Below are 26,918 nucleotides of genomic sequence, written 5' to 3'. Positions count from 1 at the left end.
CCTATTGATACGATTTTCCATGCTTTGAAGCGGGTTAATTCCACTCGAATTACTGTTGATTGAATTTCAGAGTGAAATAATGGAGCCATATTTTATCCATTCTCACATATCGACGTAAAAATTCGGATTTCTTACGTTTGAACATCTCCAAACCTTGCTTCGAATCATCAACTCGTCGTTGTTTTTGGTCAAAAATGACCTCGCGCGATACTCACTTTGCCCTGAGTTTTCTCGTACCCAAATATTTGTGAATGATATGATGCACACGTTCAGTTTCAGGTATCTTTAGAGTGCCTGCTATCTTGAACAACTTCGCTTTATGATCATCCAATATTGGTTTGTACATTGTTTTGACGTTTTCGTTAGTAATAACCCCTTGTGAGAGTTCACTGTGTTCGGTACTCACTTCACCATGTCAGAACTTAGCATAACAATCCATGATGGTTTATTTTCTTAAGGCAGTTTTCGGAAACTCGTCATCAAGCCAAGTTTTTGCTTCAATTGTAATTTTCTTTTCAAAAAGCAATATTTTATGAACATGGGAACTCGTCTTTCTCCATTATTTTCACAAGAACAAAAGATGCTTCACTCAAACTGATATAATTCACAAACTAATTTTTAAACAGCTGTCAAATTTATACATTTGCCTTTTAAGGTGACCTCTAACCAAAAATCATATTGAATTAATCCCAGTAGCGCCATCTTTGTGTCAGGACGGGGACGTTTTAGTTAAAATTACGTTAAAATAGTTGGGGTATCGCTGGATCAAGAGTAATGAGGCAAAAGTAGTCTATAGCGAGATGTCATTTCTAACTTATTACGTCAGACGGTCATAAGGGTTAACCTCATTTCCTGCTCAAATTTTACTTTTTTTAAAGGTTTTGCTATACAGTTGTCAAAACTCGTTCTTAATAGAACAAAATATGTGATTCATATTTTTTAATCAAAATCTCAGAAATATGATAATAATAAAAATAACATAAATGTAAATGATAATAGCAACAAATTATATAAGCAACATAATATCACACCTGTAAATATAACAAGTAAGGAAGGGCTAAGTTCGGGTGTCACCCAACATTTTATACTCTCGCATGATAAAGTGATAATCGAGATTTCATTATCCGTCATTTACATATTTTTCAAAAACCGTATTTGCGTAAAGTTTTCTTCCGCTATCATCATTGGTTCCTAATGTACATATATATTATACAAAGAAGGCATCAGATGGAATTCAAAATAGCGTTATATTGGAAGAAGGCGTGGTTGTGAACCGATTTCACCCATATTTTGTACATGTCATTAGGGTGTTAAGATAATATTAATACCGAATTTCATTGAAAAATGAGATAAAAATGGGCGAGGCCACGCCCATTTTCAATTTAAAAAAACAAATTATATAAGCAACATACCTTTGTATATCACACCTGTATATGGAAATATAAAAATCTGTAGAGAAAATAGTTTGGTTTGACTGAAACATTGCGTCAAATATGCATATTCAACACATTAGATGGTGATCATACTGTGAATTTAGTGCACGGACGGACGGACGTATACACAAATGTTGAATGTAAACCCTATATCTGTAAATTAATTACATGCCGTAAAATTTTTTAGTGACTAGAAGCATAAAGAGCTTGTTGTAATTACATGCTGCTCGAAACATAATTAGTCTTCGATTTCTGCATGCCATTGCCTATTTTAATGTGTAACTATATTGCTTAGCTTACATTATTTGAACATATGCTTATTATCACGCAGTGCCTGTAATTATGAGCAGCGAGAAAATATCGATTAGTATTGAAATGAATACGCATTTTGGGTGGCCAAATAAATTTTAAACAATTTCCGCATTAAGAATTGCCACAAGTTGACGGTGAACAGGTGCAAGCAACACACGCAACGCGTTTAAATTTAGCACTACAGTACTATAGACCGGTGGTTATACACTTGGATGAATATTTTTTGTACAAAATGATCTTTACCAGCTATTAAATACGCTTGAAATTGCTGCACATGTAATATTCTTTTCGATTAAGACTGATTATGCCTTGCCACCAGTCAAAAAAGCGCTCGCCACAAATTAAAGCATCGATAATTAGTTAACGCGGAAGCGCGTTCAAATCAAATAATAGCCAAAAATAAGTCGGAAAGGTCTTTGGCTAAGTGGAGGCGACACGCACAGAAATGCCGGTGGCTTTAAGGAAACAAGTTCGCTGCTTAAGTCTTTTGTTGCAGTATGAGAATTTTGGAAGTTTTTGACTGGAGGTTAATGATTTTAAGTTTTGATAATCAATTTGAGATAACGTGCCATATTTATGAACATTTTTGATATAACTTAGATTTTGTGAGCAGTTTTTTAAATTTTTTGTACCTTTTAATAGTTATTATCAACTTTAATCACGCCACATACGTCATTTAAAACCTTTATAAAAACTAGTTCTTACTGATTTTATTAAAAACGTCTGCCCATTCACACAAAAAGTACTGCTTTTATGTAAAATAAACTTTTTATAACACTTTGCTGTTCCATAGCAATTAATGAAACCAGTTATTCATACTTTTTATCATGAGAATCAATTTCCTCGCGACCTTTCCACTCGCAAGTGACGCGCAAATGGCAACACTTCACAATTAATTTCTAAGCAAGAAGCACTCATACAGTCATATTGTCCATATTGTCCATATTTTAATATATAATAATTATTTGTTAAGTTTATCACTTCGCCACGAGTGTTGAACATTTCAAATGCAAATCACAAAACTGCAAAATCGTTTCATCAAAGCGTGGGAAAACACCTTGTCCAGCAAAGTGGATATGTATGTAAGCGTGTAATCGGTTTGTTGCGCCACCAGCGTCACAGCGATAAATAATTACGCTAATTGTCGTAAACAAAAAACAGAATGAATATCACTGTGTGGTGGACAGAAGTTGTTGGTGTATTAATGATTATCTTTTTTTGTTTCGCTTGATTAGTTGCTACGATTCGCTGTGAGAATAGAATATTGAGGTGTGGCATGAAGCATGTATATAAAATAATTCATAACGGTTTGGCGTGCAATGTTGGAAAGTTGGACTGAAATCGATTCAAAGATCTTATGGAAATCTAATTTTAATATTGGACAATAAAAGTTTGCTATGAAAGTCAAAGTGAGTTTTATCTGAATCTAAAGGCCTCACTGCTGAAAGACAAGATCGTTTTTTTTTGCATCTCTTTTAGTAAGTGTGTGAATATTTCCGTCTTTTGATGAAATTGGAATTCTATGAAACATAAGGTATCCTTACAAACTTTAATATAAAACTCTTTAAAATAAAGTAGAATAATATTTAAAAGAAAATTTCAACAATTATTGATAATAAAGGTTAACAATTTTTGGTCCCTAATAAAAACACACTAAAACCAAATGGAGAACATATCTCAAAGAAATTATTAAATAATTTTAAAAATAAAGCTCCAGGAAAGAATATTTTATTTGTAGTTCTAGAATGTTTTCCAACAAAATTTCTTTTAATTTAATTTTTCAAAACATTTTAAACTTCTAGGAACAAACAGCAAAATTTTTGAAATTAAAACACGAATATATCATGCCATCATCCACAGACTTGTCTTCACTATGTGCCAACTCAGAGCTGAGCTTCATAAATCATTGGCACTGAAGGAATGTGCTTCTGTATGCAGATAGATAGAGGTTGTACTGCGTTTTAGAATAGCTGTAACCACTGTGGGGGAGAGTAAGATTTGTACCAAGAGAGGCTGCCCACAGGGTGGAAGTCTATCCCTCCTTCTATGGAACCTAATAGCAGATGAGCTCCTTGAGGTGTTAACTAATAATGGAATTCGGTGCCAGGGGTACGCAGAAGACATTGTCATAATGGTAAAAAGGGGCTTAAGTCCTGCAAAGAGATGGTGCAATACGGTACAGTTAAATATCATCCCGTTAAAAACAGCAGTTGTCCCTTTTACAAAGTGAAGACCTCTTCCGGGCTTGAAGCCACTAACACTAGGTGGCAAGGAGTTGGAGGTGTATAAAGAGATGCAATTTCTTGGCCTCAGACTAGACGCAACACTACTATGGAATAGGCACGTGGAATTAACTCTGTCCAAATCCACCAATTTACTCATGATATGCAGACGCCTAGCCGGCGGATCCTGGGGCTGCAAGTCAGGTATCATCAGATGGCTATATACCATGATTGTGAGGCCTATTGTCCCTTGTGGAGCGGCTGCTTGGGCATCTAAGGTAACGCAGTCTTCGGTAGGCCTTCAAATATCGAAGCTGCAAATGCTCGCCTGCGTATGTGTTTCACGGCCAATGCGCACTTGCCCAACCGCAGCACTTGAAGTCATGGTGGAGCTTTCACAGCTACATTTAGTAATGAAACAGGTAGCGAAACATACCATGCGCTCGTGGCAGCAGATGGTTTTGGCAAAGGCAAGTTAATGTCGTCTCAACAAATGTCCCAGGGGAAGACACACCACTGTCCTTTTTTCCTAGAGTCGGCGTTACGAAGAGGGTAAACTATGTAAAGAAGTATAAAGTTATTCTTGGCAGTAAGGCGAAGTGGGGTGATTCCACGCTCGACCTATTACTGAGAGACAGGTGTACACTAAACTATCCATACTAATGGGACGTTTTCCGAGCATCTTTCAAATAAAAGTCCTAGCTATACATAAGTTAGTGTGCAGAAATCAATATCCATCACAACTATCGCCACCTGCGTATCGTTATACTTAGCGATAGTCAAGTGGCACTAAAGACGAACTCAGCTTATGAGGTCTAATCGTTTTTTTAAGAAGGCTATCATTTTGTAACCAAGGCAAATTCCGCCTCCTTGTAGCGCTCTATACAGGGCACGGCAAGCTCTGGAAGTACTTGTCCAACAAGGGCATAGACTCTTACGCAAATTGCCGGTTTTGCGATATGAAACAGGAAACTCTAGAAGACCTGATTCTAGATTTCCCATCAATTAGTAAAAGCAAGCTCAAGGCCCTAGGTTCCATCTACGTGACCAAGGATCACATCACCTCAGTTGCGCCCAGCAAGCTCCTGGAATTGTTCGGAGTGCTGCTCCTTTGTGACCACATTTGGTATAGGTGCCCTCTCCTCATACAACAGATCATAGGTCGCAGTGCAAAGCCTAAATTTTCTATCATATCTTCAAAGATATGATCAATATATTTATTCAACAAACCCGCCGTAATTATGGCTTCAATTCACTCTCATATACAATTATGTTGCCAATATTTAGGATGTCTTCAAACAATCAATTCTATGCCGATACAATAATTTTAGTATCACAGAAACATAAAGTTAATTTATGTTAAAACGTAGATTCTAACTGAAAACTCACCTGAACTGCTTAGAACGCCGGGTCATTGTTGCACTTAAAACTTCTATATATTGATCATGAAAGCCCCCGTAAATCGATAATGAGCTTTAAATCTATATACTAGTTTACTACAGAGACTAATATAATTTTAGACTATGACTCCTAGTTCGCCATAGGTGTGACTGCCGCCATGATTCAAACTCAGTCAACGTAATTTGAGCTATAGATGAGAAAGTGGCTGTAAATTCGATCTCACCCTTTTCATATAAAGTTGACAATTTACAACCGACAAGACTTTTAACCTTACCGCATGAATGCCTATTGGACCGTTGTGATTGGGGCAGAGGTACGCCGACTTATTGACATCGACATTGACAATTAGCGATCGTAACCCTAGTACTACCTTTCCATTGTAGGGATAAGTGTTTATCTGCCTGAAATAGTACTACAGTGGTTCGGCAGCCTAAAGTTAAGCTTGAAGAAAAGCTCCTTTCAGAAAGCTATCCTTTCAATCTTCCCTCTTAACTTTGTCTCATTTGTGAAAAAACTCACTACTCTTCTCCTCCAGAGACTTCTCCCAGTCTACACACCTCTCTTCATAATAAGAGCAGGAAAAAAGTCAGCAGGAAACCTCTGAGGTCTGGTTATTTAAGTTTTCAGAGAAGCAGTTCAAGGAAGAGAGAGTTCATATAGCTTCCCAAAATTTTAGGACAATCTTCGCAGCAATACACCTGGCAACAATATCCACATTTTCTATGAGTAGAATAAATTTGATGTCATTGTGGCTGTGGTTCGCAATGCACTGTCGATGTCGATGAGAGCCACTCTTTGGACACGTTCAAGCTTGTTAGTGAATGTAGCCTTTTCGAGCGCTCTCAACCAAACAAACACACATAAAATATTATTGGCTTGACTACGGCTTTATAGAGCCAAAACACTATCTTTAGTTTGGCTATGTTGGCTAGGTCATGTTCTCCGAATGGACGAAAACACTCCAGCTCTGAAACTATTAGACAAAGTACTCGCCGGGGGAAGCAGAGGAAGAGGAAGACTTCCACTCCGGTGGAAGGACCAGGTGGTGCAAGACCTGGCTATACTTGGAAATGAAAGACATATGAATTGCTATGAGTCATAATGAATTCCAGCTCCAATAAACTAACGACCAGTACGGTATAAAAAAACTAACACCATAAAGAGAAACACATTAAAGGAATATGAAGGGAATATTCCTAACGAGAGCCAAACACTATACAATTTCAACTGATTTTACAAAATTATCGCAAAATTAAAATGAAATCTGATTGACACATACGTACATACATAACTTGCTTTGGCCCAACAGACGGTCTCATAAATGTCGAATGCCTCGCATTTAATAGAACATTACCTAGTTATATGCAGAATTAACTACATCCACGTAAGAGCAAATAAAAATTGGCCAACATTTATGGCGTTGCTGAAATTTACGAGCGTGCTTATATAACACGAGTAGTACATGCCCGTGAACAAGTTGGAATAATGCTCTTGCGCATATTTCCCTGTTGACGTGTGACCAATTTCTGCACAATTTTTATGACTAATCGGCGACGGTGTCAAACGAACTGCCGTCGCTTGAACCGCAGACTGTTCTAATTTTATGCTTAGCACTTCGACGCTGCACGGCTTGCATGCGGGCTGCGCGATTCGTTGGCGATGCAGTGATTAGCTTTTGTTTTAAGAGCTTTGCGCTTTTTTGTTGGCCATTTCGCTTCTCACAGAAGCACGCTGCGGCTGCGCTTGTTCTTGCAGCCGACTTTTGTATGTTCGCTGGCAATCGTGATCGCCGATTTTGTGCATGCAAATATCCTTAAGCAAATAGCAAATGCTGAAATTACTTAATGACAGTTCCGTGTAAATTGGCAAAAAGCCATAATAACAATGAACTACGCCCCATTCGATTCATTTTTAATTTTCTCTTTTTTGTGGGCTTTGCTTGGAGGTTACACGGCCTTGGCCACTTTCGGGTGTATTTGCTATCGGCAATAAAACAATGAGGTGGCGCGAAATTAATAAGAGTTGGAATTTGGTTGTATTGTGTAATCTTTGTGAAAATATTATACATTGTGACAAAAAAGTACCCGGAAATGGTAAAAAAAAAAACGTAAAATATTTAATTATTCATCAATATTTATTTTGTGGCCTTCAAAGTAATTGCCACCACATATAATGCCAATTATTTTTCCAATCTTCGAAACACTTTTCATAAGCACTTATTGGGATGCCCTTCAGCTCCTTCAGCGAATTTTTTTTATCCCTTGGATCGACTGCAAACGGGTTTCACGGAGCGATAATTTCAAACTCACACGGAGTCAAATCGGGTTTACGGTAGTTAATCGATGGTATTCAATACGTTTTTAGCTTTAAATTCGGTCACAATCGTGGCTCGATGCGATGGTGCATTATCATCCCGAAAAATCCATGAATTGTTCAGCCACAATTCCGGCCGTTTTCGATGGAAGTTCTGACGCTAACACCTCAATACGGCCAAATAGAACTCCTTATTGACCATTGTGGCGGATTACTTCAACCGCCAACCAAAATCCTAAAATACTCCAATCTCACTCATAGTTAAATTAAAAAGCTAAGGTTGAGTGAAGAAGTTAAGGCCGCAGGTTATTTAGCATTACCTAGTATGTTGAAATGCGGAGACGACTTGTACTACATGCTAAAAGCTACAGAATATATGTAGCTACCATATAAACTGATTTGATATTCTCCGAACATATTGTGTGACGTCGAAGTGCTATGGTATACAGTTTTCATCCAAATTAAGTAACCTCTTACGATAAATATCAAGATATCTTCATACGAAATCCTTTTTTTTCTATAAAAAACTTAATTACACTTGAATTTTATTGAGGATTCGCTCAACGGTTTCTCTTCCGGTTCCGCCGATACCGCGTATTTGTAAATGTGATATGTGATATGTGACGAAAAAGGTTTTGTATTAAATTTGATTAAAATTGGTCAAGTAGTTGCCGAGCTATGTGAGGCCGCTCGTAAAGATGGTACATTTGTTATACAGATCTGCAAAGTTATCCTTACCGTTAAATCGCTTGCAGAGATAAGCCTCAATCCGTCTCATTGTCCAGATCGTTACATCTTGAACAGGGTATATTAAATTTGCCACAAGCCGAGGTTGCAGCCATTAAGGACGAAGTAGGTTTACTGAGTGCAGCCTCCTTCAGAGAAGCGACGATCCACTGAGATAGCAGGGCAGTGATACTAGCTTTGCACTCATTAAGAGTATGTTCAGGGTTAGTCAACGGGTGCCGGAACTCGTTTGCAATTGCATCGAGTCTCTTTGTGATAAGCCTGGAGGAGATTGGCTAGTGCTGGGCCACCATTTGTTGCAAAATTCTTTTGGCCGATGAACGATCGCTAGAGATCTAGTGATCTCTCTTCCCTCGGTAATGCTAGCCTCTTCCTAATTGTGGAGGCTTTAACAGGCCTTTGCCCTAGTCGTTACCAGACGTCATCTGCAGAAGCTGTATGGAAGAAGACGAAGAGGAAAAAACTCAAGGGAGGTCAAGGCTCACACCGAACGTTTTGCTAATTTATAAGCTCGAACAAAGGCGTTCTTCTTTTCTATAGCTTCACAAAGGGCTACATATAGCAGTATCTCTAGATCATTCATCTAACCAAACCAAACATGATCTTGTAACATTAAGAAGGAAGCGTCGGAGACCTTATAAAATACATATACCATATACCATATAAATGGTCAGTATGACGAGCTGCGTCAATTTAGTGCTATCCAAATGTCTGTTCGTGCGTCTGTTTGTCTGTATATATGCGTACCTCTTCGATCTGAAATTCTGCGGACATACTTTCCCCTCCAAGAAACTGCTGATTTGTCGGAACCGCCGACATCGAACCACTATAGCATATAGCTGCCATACAAACTGGCTGATCAAAATCAAGTCCTTGTATTGAAAATTTTGTATTTGTGAAGGATTATAGCTTCGGTTTTTCTTGTTTTATTCACAAAAAATGTTTAAGTAGCAAATTTTTGTTTTGGCATAAATTTTAAGATTTAAAATCTTCCTAACTCCATTATTAATGTCTAAAGTAAATACCTATATAGTGTTTATATTATACTTGTATGTACACCAATTCGGATTTTCAATTTTTTTATTCTATTTTTGATTCTTAATGCACAGGAAATAAAACAGCTTTTATTATCACACAGTCTACTAAAATACTGATGCTCGACTATAAACTGCAAAATAATTTGTCACTCCCACCTTTGCGGTTGTCGCTAACTTTAGTGGTTTTGTCTAAATAAATTCTCGTGTGCCATTTGCAAGAGCTTTTTTACGACCGCAACTACCGGCAGACAGCTGGCAATTAGGAGCTCGGCACTGCGGCAGTCATTTTACAACACTGTTTTTACGAACTGAGACATTTCCATATCGAGCGGACTTTATGTCCCCTACAACCAGCGTTTTTACACTCCATTCAACGCGTGCAACAGGCGTTCGACGCATTTAAAATGCAAATGCTGAGGGCAAAAGTTGGCTGCGGATTGAGTTGTGATTCATGCGATTGACTTTAATTCACGCTTTTATGTTAATTTCGCATAGAACAAATTACAATTGGCTGGGAAATCCGCCAGCCCCCACTCAGACTACATACTACAGTTGTACAGTTGCACAAATGGCTGCATGAATAAATAAAGACCGGTGGTTAATGCGTCTCAAGGCAGTTCACTTATTGTTGTGCTCTTATTTATAGATTTGTGCGCATGTGAATTGTGCAATTTGAATATGGAAATGGGGTTTTGAGACTCGAGGTGCAAAGCTAGCTGTTGGCGTAGATACAAATTAAAGTTCACGTTCAATAATAACACAAATTAAATTCGCAACTTTTTATTAACTTCTGAAATCTCTAAATGATGGGAAGTGCTCGTGATTTGGTGTTGAACGGTAATTTATGAAGTATAAGCACGTTTTAGTTAAATTATTGTGCGCTTGTATTTGTACTTTAGGAAAATGATTAATCCCACATAAAAATATGTATGCAATTACGATTAAATGACCTCTTAAATTGACTTTTAGTTATAATATTCGGCTCTTGTATTTGTACTTTAGGAAAATGATTAATCCCACATACAAATCTGTATGCAATTACGATTAAATGAGCTTTTAAATTGACTGAAAATGCATTGAGAATTCTCTAAAGGTATACAAGATTGTTTTCTTTCTATTTTCTTATAACTTCCTTCAGCCTGTCTGCATCAAAATTCACTTACAACACCTATATATAGTCGTGTTTTAGTTTTCTTTCTTAAATAAAGTGCATTCGGCGATTTTTACGATGAGTGAAATTATTCAACAAAGAAGTTCCATTAAATTTTGTGTGCGGAATCAAATTTCTGGTGCCGAAACTTTCGAAATGTTGGAAAAAGCCTTCAATGATAATTGTTTTTCCCGAGGAAATGTTTTCGATTGGTACAAATTATTCAGAGGATCGAGAACGCGTTGACGACGAACCCCTGGACGGCCATCAACATCAACGGATGATCAACAAGTCATGAAATAAAGGAATTGATTGTTGAGAATCGATGATTAACAGTCAGAGATCTTACTGATATCGTTGGAATGTCGGAAGCATCGGTGAAAACAATTTCGAAAGATCATTTCGCCATAAGAAAATAGAGAGCACGATTAGTTCTAAAATCACATTTTTTTTTTTCAAAAAACAGCATCGCGTTAAGGTCTGTAAAATAATGCTTTCCGACTAGCAGGATGTCATGAAACGTATTTTTACTGGCGATGAGTTTTAGATCCGTGTTTACGACCGCGAAACCGATGATATATGGCCGAATATCGTGGCAAAGATGACCCGAACCCGAAAAAACATGCCAAAGCAGGTCAAAATCAAGGCTATGTTGACAATTTTCTACGATTATCGACCATTATCTACGTTTTTCAACCAATATTGTGCCTCAACCGCAGTATTCGCCTGATTTAGCTTTATTCATTTAGGCTATTCATCGAACTCAACCAACCGCTTCGGGGAAATCGTTTTGAGACAATTGAAGACATTAAAAGTGAATCACTATGCGCATTGAAAACTATTCCGAAATTTGATCTTAACAACTGTTTCGTGGATTGGAAAAATGTTAACACAAGTTGGTTGGGCCAAGGGGGATTACTTTGAGGGGGTCGACATAGATTCTAGAGAATAAATTAAGAATTTAAAAATTAATAATTTGTGTACAGTTTTACCTTATAGTATCATCTTACATACCAGATTGCATAATATGCACGATGTGGATATATTTCCTAGGTTATCACAGAATTCCACTTCAAAATGTTCAACGATCCAACTTGCGTTGGAAAGCTACTCTACTTTTGTGTCTTCTTCGGTTGATATCATTCATTTGAAGCGTAAAAAACAATAATTTAACTTTTTTTGTAAAATTTTATATTGGACATGCACTCGCTGGGCGAGCGTGCTGAAAGTGGCTTGCAAAATTTAAAATGCTAAATAATATCATGATATGATGTAAAAAAATATTGGAAAATGAGGAACTTGAAGTATTAGTCGTTGAAGGTTTTTATCGAACACAAGTAGAGCTCGCAGAGTCTTTGAGTGCCACATGGATAGTGGCCAAGATATATTGAGAAACGATTTTGCACCTGAAAAATACTGCGTGAGTCTCCCAAACAGAAATCATTTTTGCATCAGATTGAGACTGGTGATGAAAAATTAATCAACCACTGCTATTCTAAGCCCAACAAGTAAAGAAGGGCTATATTCAGTTGAAACTGAACATTTTATACTCTTGTAGATTGCAAGAATCAAATCAGGTAAATACCTTAAGGTGCACAACCTCAACCAAAGGATCGGTATCCGAGCAATTATATGTACTTGTATATATGTAACTCATACACTGGCCTCAAGTTACAGCTTGCACGGGAAAACGGACGGACGGACAGACAGACAGTCACCCCAATTTCAACTTGTCTCTTCATCCTGATAATTTATATATATAAAACTCTATATACATATATCTCGATTAGTTTTTGATATTTACAACTGTTATTTGCACAAAACTATCATACTCTATAGAAACATGTTGCAAGAGTATAAAAACCGATATGATACCTGACCAACGAGCCAAACAAAGAGAGAGGCAGAACAGAATATCCGTGACGCCAAGGTAATGCTCTATATTTTTTGTCAGACGGGCTGTATTATGAGGTTCTAAAACCAAGTGAAAGCAACAATAGGGAACCGTACGAACCACAAATTGTGATTTTAACGAGCGATTGCTGAAAAACGAGCAGAACTGGCGGCTTAGCTCGAGGCAATAATTCGCCATTATGACAACACTCGTTCTCTTGTTGCTTGACCGGTTAAAAACTATTTCGAAAACACCGTCTTGGAAGGACAGTATTTTGAATAATGCTTTATACACGTTTTTTTATGTTTTACCCTTCAAAAATATATTGACAGATGCAATAATTTAAAAACAATGAGCTCATCCTGTTACAAAAAAAAATTAAAAGAAATAGGGGAGCCAGATAGTTAAAAGTTAACTTCATCATAAATACATTTTGGCACAAATGATATAAATTAGGCAATAGTGTTAGTCACGTAAAGATTGTGGAACACAGATATTCTAGGCAATTTCTCACAGTAAAAGGGAAGTATACATTTCGTTTGCTTTAAGCATAGATTTTACTCAATTTTCAATAACTTTTTGCACCATATTCCGCAAAAAAAACCACTGGCATGTTCTTTATAGACTGCTATACCTCAGCTCCTTCAAGGGTCAATGATAACAACAACATAAAATAAGATCAACAGTAACCACCAACTATTTAAAAAACAAAAAAACAATAAAAAGCCGACAAAATTATTATCAACATAACCTAACCTTTGCATTTTTCGGTAAAAACCCACAAACTTACACATTTAAAGTTGGCCTTTCTGTCCGCATGTTTGTACAACATAAAACTGCCCATTTCGTGTGGCATCCCTGAACTCGCGTGGAGGTGAATTCTAACAAACCGTTACGGTATTTAATCCGCCATTCATAGCCGACCACGAACAACAACAACGGCAACAGTTGCTAGCAATTGGGGCGCAACAATGTTGGTTGCTGGTCGCTGGTGTCGCTGCAAGCATTGGCGGTCGTTTTCGCGATTGGTGGCAAGTTGCAACAGCCCACAGTGATTTTGGCATTCAAGCGATGTGCCTACAAACAAATATATATACTTGCATACAGATATATATGTATATACTGTATATATATACATTTATATGTATACTGTATATGTAAGTATATAGATATATGTATTTTTTTCAGTTGAACGCTGAATTTTCCTCAGCTGCGCAATCAGTGCAGCTCTACTGGGCCGCGAAGAGTTGACTACCTTTTTTGGACCTCTTTCCGCCTCACCGCACTCTAATTAATATATCCACTGCTTTTCTCTTGTTTTCTACAATCTTCAAGGTTAACTGTGAAAATGGTTTGCATAACTGTTTATTGTGTCACATTATTATTTTTTATGCATTATTGCTTGTATATGTCGTTGCTTATATTTTTCTTTTTTTAATTTTACAAGTATTACATTTTCCTTGCAGTTTTCTGTTTTTCTTTGAAACCGTTTCGTTGCTGTTGGCTGTTTCGATTTTACTTCCAACAAAAACATTTCATATTAGCCATTTAAATAAATCAATTTTACTCCAAATAAATGTAATGAAAGTGCTGCCTTAATTTGTCATTAAAATTTTAATTAGTTGTTGCTTTTGTTATTTAAATTTAATAGGTTTTCGTTAGGAATGCCGTAACGCTCATAATTTTAGTGACATTTTTGTGCTCAATTAGCCCATTGACTTCATAAGTGAGCAATTAGGAGCAGAAAAATTAATTAACTTATAAATTATGTAAACTAAATTTTGCATTTTTGACTTTCTAAAAATTTAGGTCATATAAAAGAAATTAATATTTTTATGACAAAGTTCAAAATTTTTGGCGATATTTTTCGTTTTACTTACAATTTCCGGGGTGTTTTGTCACAAATTTAGTTTTCCAGTCATGATTGAGGTTCGTGCATCGTTTGCATGAATACAAATTTCGCGTTATCCCCACTCTCAGGCTCCTTATGGAAAATACGCGAAAAGATATTTGGAAAGTTTGAAGGTTTGACTAAAATCTAACTTGGAGATATCAGAATTACAGTTTACAAAATATGCTATTTTACTCAATGGAATAGAAATCTCTCTTTCGTTTCAAAAATAATTCGAATATATGGTACTACTCAGAAGAAATGATGATATCAAATACTCATTTACACTTCATAATCGCTTAAAAATCTGAAATTATTACAAAAAATCTTATTCTCTCAATCATTACCTGACACAAATTTCTAAGAAGATCGCATGGAAACATCAAGTCGATCGGTTTAGCTCATTTGGAGAAACTTTCTTTATTGACTCCGAGATCAGTGTTTCGAAGTGCAAGTAATTTAAAATTTTGGGAACAGATTACACCAACTTAAAATCTCTTAAAATGCGCTCCTTCAAAGATAAAAGTTATTTACCGAATCAACTTTCGGAGAATAATCTCAAATACTACTTACAAAGGACACAATAGACCTTATTTCGCGGTACATTCCTCATCTATAAAGCTACTACTTACAATTCGATATATATGCCAAAGTCCTAAATTTGAAGTTCATAAGTGGAAATAAACCTTTAGGTCACTTTTCCTCAAAGCTACCGAAAACTTGAAGAAGTTAGTTTCGACACTACGACTCATCTGCCAGTTGATCATCACACTTGGTTTGCTAAATACAGTGCGACATGAACATGAAAAACTCTTGTAGATATTCCTCATACACTAGCAAAGAGGCTTGAATTTAATTAGTCGTTTATATGCACTCTCGTTGGTTCACTGGAATGTCCGAAGGTGTACAATAAGATAAAAGTTGCATATTTATTCAAGCAAATGAGCGACAGTAAAACAGGAAGTGTTCAGATGTTTCTAGCTCATATTCCTATTTTCAAAATCTTCAAAATGCCAAAATTGCCAAAATGTTTGCGATTTATCTCTGGTCATGAATAAACTAAAACCTGCTACAATCAATGATAATACTAACGACCCAACGTCCCAGCGACGTATTTTGAGTGCTGAAATAACCATAAGTATTTCTTTGAAAAATCCGGATACGTTTTGATATTAATATTGTACTGAAATTGTGCTTTAGTGGCAGTTAACAAAATTATTAGCTTACCAATATCAAAACTAGTAAAAACGGTTTATTGCTTACTGGATGACAATCCACCACAGTTGTTAGTGGCAATACGAGTAATGTTGTTAAAATTTGAAGTCTACTTTTAGTCAGAGTAAAATAAATGACTTAATCTGCTTTTTGCTTCATAGAGACATGAAAAGCTGCCATAGGCGTTGTTGTGCAGCTAACGTACACATATCTTGAAAGTATGTACACTGGTGGCAAAACTAAAAGCCTCTTAGTTTCCACATGAAATTGTGCCCTTATTCAATAGGCATTTGCTTGGAAATTGAGTAGAAATATATTTAAATATATTTTTAAATGTTCAAAGTTTTCGCAAGAATGTTTGTGAAGTCTTTTGTCGATTGATATTGTTCACTTATTTCTTGTTTTTGTCAAACCTACCCTCAAAAATTTTTGAGCAGCTCGAGTTAATTTTTTTTGGATTTTTATCATTTAAGCATATATATTAATCGAAGACAGGCGTATTTTACTGTGTTAAGATTAGTTTCTCAAGTTTTTGCGTCATGAGTAGTTCAAGAAGACGTTGTTTAAATAAACCAGATCATTTTTGCTACATATGCGGAGAATATGTGTTTAAAAATTGTAGAAAAGTTATATCAGAGTTGGTGAAAAATACCTATTTTGAGTATTTTGGGGTGCTCTTGGATAAAAATAAGAATTCTTGGGCTCCCAATTGTGTTTGTAAATCTTGTGCGGAATATTTAAGATTATGGAAAAGTGGTAAAAGAAGTGCCTTTAAATTTGGAACACCGACTATTTGGCGAGAACCACGAAATCATCTCGTAGACTGTTATTTTTGTAGTGTGAACATAAACGGTCGATTTCAAAGCTGCTTTCGACAGCACGAAAAGGAGCCTCTATGCCGCGATGTCTGAATTTGGTATCCCCGCAAAACTAATACGGCTCTGTAAACTGACGTTGAGCAACACCAAAAGCTCCGTCAGGTTCGGGAAGGACCTCTCCGAGCCGTTCGATACCAAACGAGGTTTCAGACAAGGCGACTCCCTATCGTGCGACTTCTTCAACCTGCTTCTGGAGAAAATAGTACGAGCTGCAGAACTAAACAGAGAAGGTACCATCTTCTATAAGAGTGTACAGCTGTTGGCGTATGCCGACGATATTGATATCATCGGCCTCAACACCCGCGCCGTTAGTTCTGCTTTCTCCAGGCTGGACAAGGAAGCACAGAAAATGGAACCATTGGCAGTGAACGAGGGCAAGACGAAATATCTCCTGTCATCAAACAAACATGTCGTCGCACTCGCGACTTGGCTCTCACGTCACTGTTGACAGTCATAACTTTGAAGTCGTAGATAATTTCGTCTATCTTGGAACCAGCGTAAACACCACCAACAATGTCAGCCTAGAAATCCAACGCAGGATAACTCTTGCCAACAGGTGCTACTTCGACTTCGGACTTCTTCGCATTACCTTTTGTTCAGATATCAAAAACTTGTTGATAAAAATGGGCTTGAAGCGATATGAACCAAACGACTAGCGTTTATTCATTGACAGCTCAAAACGTAGACTTAAATGTATTATATTACATAATGGAAATAAATATGCTATACATTTCGATAGTCTTGAACAAAATAAAATACAATGACCATGAGTGGCAAATTTGTGTCGATTTAAAAATGGTCAACATTCTTCTCGGTCAACAAAGTGGTTATGCCAAGTTTCCCAGTTTTATATGTCTTTGGGACAGTAGAGCTAAGCAAGAGCATTGGGTGAGAAAAAACTGGCCCTTGAGAGAAAAAATGGAGCCTGGAAAGCACAATATAGTCCACAATTTATTAGTAGCTCGTAACAAAAATGATCCTTCCACCATTACATATAAAACTGGGCATCATGAAACAGTTTGTAAAATCGCTAGATAAAGATGGGAACTGCTTTTCTTACATTTGCCAATTTGAAAAGATTAAAGCTGGAATTTTTGATGGCCCCCAAATTAGACAACTTACGAAAGATACTCAATTTAGAAATTCTATGACTGAGTCAGAACCAAAAGCTTGGACAGCATTCGTATCTGTGATACAGAATTTTCTCGGAAATAAAAAATCTGAAAATTATATTGAACTTGTAGAAGACCTTCTGCTACAATTAAAAAATATGGGATGCAATATGAGTATAAAACTCCACTTCCTCCATAGTCACCTAGAGAGGTTTCCGGAAAATTTAGGAGATATGAGCGAAGAGCAGGAGAGCGTATGCATCAAGACTTACGCGTCATGGAAGAGCGCTATCAGGGTTTCTGGGATACAAATATGATGTCTGACTATTGTTGGTCTCTAATACGTCATTTTCCAAAGTCTTTACATCGGAGAAGAGCTTTAAAACGAAGTTTATTAGAACTTAATGATTACTTATTTTTCTTAATAAAATTTTTCTTAATAAATACATGTTTTTTTCTGTGTAATACCTACATAGCTGAAACTCTGAAACTAGAGCTGATAAAAATATTTAAATTATATTTTTGGAAATAGCATATTATATGTAGTCAGCAACAGCTAAAATTTCTTCGGCAAAAAATGTACTGTAAACTAGTGTAATTTCTTGTTAAACAATTGAAATTTTTTAAGTGTCCTTCACGCCAAAAAAAATTGAAAAGTATGTAACACAACGCAGAAAATATTCACCTTTAATAATCTGCAAAAAAATTTGTGTTCATTCATACCATTCCAAAGATATTGAATTTTTGGTCCCCCTACCGCTCTTAAAACGTATAGCACATAGATCGTTGCGCAGTGCGTTCGTTAGCTCCCGACATCTGTGCCGCAAGAAAAGCATAAGCGCGTTGTTGCCATACGTTTTAAGAGCGGTGGACATGGAATATCCGGTCCCTTCATTGGGAAGATGCCGCTGCTGGTTGATATCCTCGTGAGAGAGGCTGACATCAGCGCCGTGAGTCCGTCCTTGTGGTATTTACTACAGTGGCCATATAAAGGAGCGCAATTCAATGTGGGATTCATGGTGGGAGAAAGACTCCGACTTTTGACATTCCTCCCGGCGCACCTATGAAAGCAGCCCCCACCATGATGTCAAAATCGTGCTTGCCGACTTTAACAGCAGGGTGGGCAAAGAAGGTATCTTTGGCACAGCGGTCGTTAAATGCAGCTCCCAAATTGGTTGTAATAGATTCCAGTATAGGAAAATTCATTAAGCCACTTGGCTGTCTCCGGATCGAAAAGCCATCATCACCAGATCAATCATGTTATGTTAGATGAAAGACACTTAACCAGTATTTTAGACGTGCGGACGTTCCGAGGTCCTAACATCGACTCGAACCACTATCTTTTTGTAGCCAAGATATGCACCCGTCTATGTGCAGCAAAAAAAAAAACGAAAGTCAACAAAAACAATGAAGGTTCGACGTCGAGAAGCTGCAATCACAACAGTCAGCCGAACGATTTTCTACTCGGCTTGCACTCCTGCTCTCTGAGAGGACTCATCAACAACTTAGTATAAGGGAACTGTGAGACGGCATTTCAACTACTTCTTCTACTAAAACTATTCATATAATAATATGTGATGAAAAATATTTCTCAACTAATAAAAAATATGTGTATAGGTAATCATCAGTGAATTATGATATATGTAAAAATTAAAAATTGAATTATGATTACCTACATATACATTAAAACCACATAAAAAATTTACGGCCGCTAGTTAAAGCAAATAAAGTGATTAAATTCCTTGTGGTTGCTGTGGTAAAGCAGCAGATTCATAGCTCATTGAATAACTACACAAAAAGCAGCAAGAAATAGCGACTATAAAATAAATCCAGCTGGCTGATTAAACAATGTAAATAAAAGCATGTAAAAGTAGATATTATGAAACTACATTATAAAAGATTATATCTTATATAACCACAGCGGTAAATCAAAACCAACTTAAAATAGAAGAAAATGACAATTTTTTGTACAATTGACTATTAATTATAGAAATTAAATCAACAAAATATGTTTTTATGAAGCTTGTTTACAAAAACAGTAGCAATCAAATTCATTTTTGGGGATGCAGCTCAGCTTAAAGGACAGCTTATGGGCTCTTCCAACATATCGGCGTCCAACTGGCTGCCAACCAACAATCAATCAACTAACATTTCCTACTTTTCTTGTAAAACCAGACACAGGTGCACAGCGAGCGCCTGGTCAACCACTTCAAGCCAAAACACATTTCAAGAAAAACACATACGCACCCAAATTGAGCGAGCATGTGATTGCCATTACAACTATTTGACTTCACCGTAACTTTTTTCCGAAAATAGTAAAATATTTAGCTGCCAACAAACTGGCCAAACGCCACCAATTCGCACACCATGCACGTAGGCAACCAGGGTTATTGTTTTTGTTTTATGCATGTGTACAAAATATAAACCTGATTATTTTAAGCTTTTTTTTAATGTTTTTGATATATATTTCCCGTTATGGTCATTCGCTTTTCCTTGTTCACAAACTTGAGGTTCAATGATATGGAAAAGCCAGCGCAGACGTTGCCATGTGTGATTTCATAATTGCCACGGGCGACGTGTTGCGCGTCGTGTAATAAATATTTATCGGAGTGTGTTGATGGATTTTGTTGTTTTTACACTCTTTTGTTTTGATTTTCCTAAAATTTATTTTTTTAAGTTGCTTGGCACTAAAGTTTCTTATGCGCTGATTTTTTGTGATTTTCCTGCAAGTCAACTAATGGTTTTTGGCGCGAAATATGTTGTTATGAGCAAAGTGCGTTCCCAAGTTCGTCGCTTGAGTCTTATATCTTAGTATGAGGTTACGAAACACAAAAGTTCGTTGTTTAAGTCTTTCTTGTAAATCAGTGAAAGCTCGTTGCTTAAGACTTTTATTTCAGAAAATTAATCCTTGCAGTCGAAGTTCTTTTTTATATTTGGGAAACCTTTGATTTTAGCTTTAGTTCGTTGCTTAAGTCTTTTAAATTCGGCAAAACTTTTGCTTTTAGCTCAAGTTCGTTGCTTAAGTCATTTAAATTTAGCAAACCTTTTGCTTTTAGCTCAAGTTCGTTGCTTAAGTCTTTTAAATTTAGCAAAACTTTTGCTTTTAGCTCAAGTTCGTTGCTTAAGTCTTTTATTTTGGAAATTGAATATATTGATTTGCAACCCAATTTTAAAAATTTTCGCGTTTAATAAAATTTGTTTGCAAAAAATTACATTTTGGTGACATTTATAATATTTTGAATTATTTTTTTATTGCATATCTGTTGGCAACCCTATTATGATACTTTTCCCGCTTAATTAAAATTTTCGCATTTAATTAAATTTTTTTGCCAATTAAGTTTAAATGATATTTTTCATATCTTTAATTCTTTTTTTGGTTTGTGTAAAACTCTGTTGGCAAGCCCTATTATCACATTTTTTGTGCCTGATTAAAATTTTTGCGTAAAAAATATATTTTTTCAATCTTTTATTAATTTACAGTGCATATTGATGAGTTATTTTCACACTTCAACACCTGAAAATCAAATCTAGATCTGCAAGCAGCTTAAAAAATAAAGAAAAATATTATTACACTACTTTTCGACAACACAATAAATTCAACTGCAGTTAAATGGTTTCGAATATAAGAAGTAAGCAATCATTATAACGGTGAGTTAGTTAGTAAAGCCATAAGAAACAATGTCTAATAAGAATTCTTCAATTTTAAGGTTAGAAAATTTAAGAAAAAACAATTAAAAAACGAATTAAAGTTTTTTTTAATAATAAAACACATTTTCTGTCCACTTTTAATAAACTAAAATGACGTCACAATGTTTCTATGTTAAAATAAGTGCAAATTCGTTAGTTCCCAAATAAGTTCGCTGCATCAGTTCATAGTTAAAGTACCGTTTAATAAAAGATAGTGACTAATTACAGTTCGAAAATAAAGTAGATTTAAAATTACATACAAACATATATACATACATAGAGGTGATAATAGTGCTAATGGCGAATGGCAAATGGTTAGAGTAATGAACAGTCGAATGAGTTAGAATATTAACGCTATCACAGTGTCTCCAACTCGTTAAAGAGAAATAATATTTATACATATACACATAAGGTAAAGACATACACGCTAAAATCCATATGAGAAAAAACTAAAATTCTACCGTAGACAGTCAAAATTTTCTAAGATGGCAGTTGAAGTGAATATTTGTGATTGAGTCATGAAAATCTAGTTGTGTGTATTAAGTAATCTCAGCTTGTTTGTTGCGTGTTCGCTTTCAACTTTCCATTCATTTTATAATTTAGCTAATACGTTTGGAATTTACAACTAAGTACTATATTTCTGCTGCTGCCGCTGTTGCTAAGCTTGGCTTCAATTACATTTAAATCGTTTATGCCTTCAAATTTGCTTAATAATGTCCTTCCTCGTGGTGTACTGGTGAGGTTTTGTGCACGACAGCGTTGAAGCCGTTGTGTTTGTCCGCGGTGTAGTCCACGGTGCGGATGGAGCCGTCAGGTTCAACCAAGGAATATTGACCTGGAAAGTTCGAAATAAATATTTTTTTTTTAAATTTATGGTATGAGATTTTTTTATGTAATAATAAAATTGAAAAAATAATAATAAAATTAAAAAATAATTTTATTAATATTTATATAGTAGACAATTTTTACTAATAAAAAGTTTTTCTATTGAAATTTTCATGAAATTTTTTATTATTTATTAAGTTGGCAACCCTCTTTAAGAGAGCAATAAAATCTAAAACTATTTTTTTTAATAAACTCCACTTTGTTTTGCGCCAAACCATTCAGTCTTGATCCTAACTGCATATATTTTTAAATTTAAAATATTTGTTTACTTGGCAACCCTAATAATATGTATATTCGTACGCAGAAGTTCATACAATCGCTTTTTTAACATAAGGAATAATTTTAGAGCTACAAAACATTTTGTAATTTGACAACTCATTTTACACATATAGACATATGGCAACACTACAATTTTTCTTCCAGTATCTCATTCCAAGCATTGTAACTTTGCTTTGCGATAAATTATTAACTCCAAATCTGCTTTTATATTCCTCTTATAACCATAAGAGTATATTTGCAATTAAAACTTTTGCTACTTGGCAACCCTATTCATGAACTCGCTTGTAAAACTCCATTCAACTTATTTCTACATAAAAACAAAAACTTAAATAATTAGATAAACTCCATGAGTGTTGGCAACCCTTTTTATGATTATAAAAATTATATGGCAACACTATAAACAAATTTTAAAATGTTTCATATAATAATATAACATTTGCTAGTCAATATTGCAATAGCGAACACATTACTAACAAAATTCAAATAATCTGCAATTTCTGATATAGGTGGCAACCCTCTCAAACATTTTTATAGAAATTTTTTTACTTTCAATTCTAATCTTTAACTCTCAGCTTAGCTTAGCTTAAAAATTCCAGTTTTTCATGTTTTTAATTTCTAAAAAGGTGGCAACGCTTTTCGAAATTGTTTCTAAAATATGAAATTTTTATTATATTTTGTTTAATGCAATATTATAATACCAAATAACATCTATATAATATAAATGTTCTTATATTTTTGGATAGGTGGCAACATTCTTCAATAGCACACATTTCTAATAAAGCCTGTTTAAAGTTATTTCATTTTTATTTTCGCGTTTTTAATACAATTTTTGAATAGCAAGTTCAAATTTGAACTACATATTATATAATATTACCATAAAATTGTACTAACCTTTAACGGAATCACCATCGCGCGATTCATGTTGCGATTTCACATCTCCGGTGTGGAAGTCATTCACGCCGTATTTGAAAGCGTATTTTGGTGGAGCCTACGAGAATAAAAAAGAAAAAAAAAATGTTAGTGATTTTAATATTTGTTCATGAGAACAGCTTCATTCCAAAGCTTTTTTCCTAAGCATTTACTCACATAGTAATCCACATGCTCTTCCTCTTGCTCATAGCCGTGATGCTCCTCGCCCAAAGAGACGCGTTCGATTTGGTGAAGATCGTGGCCGCCAAGCTCGTGACCGCCAAGTTCATGTCCGCCGAGCTCTTCATAGCCACCTTGTTCTTCATAATAGTGGCCTATGGGTGAAGCCATGGTAAGGCAGAGCGCAGAAGCGAAAATCAAATACTGCAAGTGAATGCGATGAACTGGGTTAATATGTGAATATTTGTAGAAAATCAATTTCAACTCTAAATAGTCCTGGTATTTATATGTAACAAAATTGTAACGTAGAGGATTATGTGTGTATATGTAAGGCGAACTACAAAAAATTGTATAATTTATTTGAAAAAAATGGCCCGCCTTACGACAAAAAGTTTCGAAAAAAAAATTAATTTGGTTGTATAATTAAATAAATCCAACGTTAGTCGGACACTATTTCAAAAAGCTATCTTGAATATATTAAGCTGAGAGTTATATATATACACACTTGAGCAACGAAAATTGACTAATTCTGAGCAAATTCTCGCCAAATATTAAATAAATTTGAGTAACAACTTTGAGTAATCCATTTGAAATTCAACCAATAATCAAATATTAACATTTAAGTATATAGCAGTAGGCGTAACTAACTCTGTGGTGGAGAGATTCAATACGGAAATTGAATGTTTCAAAACATATCATGAGCAAAAATTTTACTAATTATCTTGTCTTTTAAAAACTTGAATTATCGATAGAGCTAGAAAATTCAATTTGTTTAGTAGATTCGAAAAATATTTTAAAAAGAAGAAAAACGCTTACACGAAGTATCATCATTGGCAAATAGAATTTTGAAAAGTCGCTTTAACAATTTTGGCTAATGTGGCTCAACTGATTATAAAATATTTAACATGGAAAATCTATTCACTTTCATGATATATCGATTGGCAGTGACTCTCCGAACACCGAAGCTTGGTTAGGAGGTTCTTATGCATCCACCTAAATGGGTTACATGGGCTTACGGGTTTCAAAATCCAAATTATTTTATTGTCTTATTGAATTTGAGAACTTGGGCGTCGTCTTTAAACGCGTTTTTCTCCAAACTGTATGTTTTGAGGTCGGTTGGCAAGATTTCTCGAGAACGGTAGCGGTAGCAAAGCAGAGCTAATTAAAATTTCATTGCTACAGCAATAGTTTTTTACCTAACAAAACTCCGAACAGACCAGAGCACATACTTTTACATTGCTATGCTATGGCTCTGCTATGGCTCCCGACAAAGTAAGAGCGTTAGCAATAGCAAAATGAAATGCTACGTGAGTAGCGTAGTTTTTCAAACGCTGGTTATAGCTTCTGTTTAGTCCAAGTTAATGCGTTTTTCTTCACATTTCATTAATTTCATTTATAAACTCATAGAATCATTCATTCATTCCAGCGATACTCGCCGGTGTATTGAACTGAAACCACCCTGAATTAAGTAATTTTTAAATTTTTCGAAGGAGGCTATCCAAAGTCAAAATATTTTCCTTCGAATTTGGCTTATTGTAAACTATTATTATGAATTTTAGTATAAAAGATAATATAAAGCGAGAAGTGAATATATAAGCACCATGCACGTTTTCCTCTTATTTTAATGATGTATAACAATTTTTTATCAAGCATATATAGTAACCTAAAATGCAAAACGACGTATCATCAAAAAAATTGAAATTTAATTGTTTGTTGCTTACGATTCACTACATCATAAGGTTACATACATATGTATATGTAGCATAAAATTTTCGGCTTCTGCTGACAGTTATGACCAATATATAACCATTTTATAACCAAAACTAAATTTTTTTCAAGATTAGTGGTTTGTATTATATCGTTTTTCCTTGATTTGTAAACTTATGAAAAATTATGTTATGTTATTTTGCATTTTAGGTGACGATATGTAAGTAAGACGCTATAAAGGATCGAAGTTGTATCTTCGGAAAAAATTTATATTTCAAAGAAAGTTGTGGGTTAAACGCATACAACTTTAGTATCGTTTTAATTGTGATATTTAATCATTTCTTAATTTTGTAGTTTCCCAATTGAATTTCTAAAGTAACTTCTAAATATTTATTTTAGTTTTAAACATTATAATGTTTCGTTTATCAAAAATATATGACTAATAGTTATTTGAGTTATTGTCAATATATAAAGAGATACATTTTAATTGAGAACTATTTAAAAATTTTTTTCGCCTCATTTTTATATTATTTTACAATACTTCTTTTGAAAGGATGTCTAATAATAATTAATAATTTTTATTGATCTTATAACAAGTATTGCCTATTCTGATTTTAATTATTATTCTGATATTAATTATGTAAAAGACTTATACTCCATATTTGTGTAAAATTATTAGATGGACTTGTAAAAGAGTTTTCTAAAAAGTCAGAGGCTGAAAATCAATTGAATTTTTAACGCTTTCGTAACAGATGCAGTGGCGGTTGCACGGGGATTTTGTTGATAAAAACCCGCTCCCCAAAATCGGGAATGATAATTCGGTAATAATAAGAGATTGACGATAAATTTACATTAGAAGAATTTACGAAGTAACCTCAAAATTATAAATATGTCGGAAGGAAAAAATGTTATGTAGAGCTTTGGGCAAGAGAAAGAAATTCTGGATGCGCTACTAAAAAGTTGCTTTCAAATTCATTTATACATGCTTGCCTTTATAACCTTATGCTCGTATGATTTCAAAATTAAAAAAAACTGCCAATTATTGTTTTTTTAATGTTCCTTCCATTGTTCAAGAATCTATCACAATCTGAGCGTAATACTTGACAAACGAGCAAAATAAATTTCTCCCATTGATAGCATAAAATCCTGTAACTTGGGTCATAATTGCTGTTCTCATGTTGTTTTATACCACTAACTGTCGGATTATCATTTCACACAAACAACACTCAAACACTTTTTCGATTACACAATTCGTTTGTATATCCTTTCATGTTGCTCACCTTCAGTGCCATTTCGTAAGAATTAGTTTTTGTATTTTTAATATTTATTAAGCGCTTAGTTATATATTAGATTATGCTATTTTAACACCGAAACGGTATTTTATAGATATTTGTTGTTATTGCAAACAATTTGTGTTTTTAATTGCAAGAAACGAGATCACTACTTTGTGCTGATCGAACTGAGCGTTGCCACTTTTCACCACTGAATAATACCAAAGCTCCGCTTGCTCGACGCTTTTATATACTTAGGAAGAAAGTGCGACATGCAATCGCTAAGCCACGCAACAACAACAACAATAAACCACAGCAATTTTGCAGCCCAAAGCAATAGATAATAACAACAACAATGGCGCATATTTGTAGCAAACGCAACAATAAAGTTGAAA

General features: G+C 35.1%; 2 protein-coding genes across 2 annotated transcripts in view; both read right to left on the bottom strand.

Moving 5' to 3' along the window:
* LOC126760985 (heat shock protein 23-like) overlaps positions 1-26,918 on the bottom strand; it is a 450,653-nt gene that overhangs the window by 262,960 nt on the left and 160,775 nt on the right. The gene's annotated exons all lie outside the window — the stretch shown is intronic.
* On the bottom strand, positions 21,057-26,725 carry LOC126760990 (adult-specific cuticular protein ACP-20). Its single transcript, XM_050476844.1, has 4 exons — positions 26,533-26,725; positions 23,543-23,749; positions 23,348-23,444; positions 21,057-22,127 (listed from the first exon to the last, which is right to left on the bottom strand). Exons 1-4 carry the CDS (start codon positions 26,542-26,544, stop codon positions 22,000-22,002), a joined length of 444 nt encoding a protein of 147 aa, XP_050332801.1. The 5' UTR covers positions 26,545-26,725; the 3' UTR covers positions 21,057-21,999.

The sequence above is a fragment of the Bactrocera neohumeralis genome, chromosome 6, assembly GCF_024586455.1.
Source record: "Bactrocera neohumeralis isolate Rockhampton chromosome 6, APGP_CSIRO_Bneo_wtdbg2-racon-allhic-juicebox.fasta_v2, whole genome shotgun sequence".
Taxonomy (NCBI): Eukaryota; Metazoa; Arthropoda; class Insecta; order Diptera; family Tephritidae; genus Bactrocera; species Bactrocera neohumeralis.
Note: the sequence above shows the minus strand (reverse complement) of the source record. Positions and strands in the feature narration are given on the sequence as shown.

Excerpts from the sequence above, each read along its gene's own strand:
- LOC126760990 (XM_050476844.1), bottom strand. Across the intron at positions 23,445-23,542 it reads AAGAGCATGTGGATTACTAT|GCTCCACCAAAATACGCTTT; the intron begins GTGAGTAAATGC and ends TTATTCTCGTAG. Across the intron at positions 22,128-23,347 it reads CGATGGTGATTCCGTTAAAG|GTCAATATTCCTTGGTTGAA; the intron begins GTTAGTACAATT and ends CGAACTTTCCAG.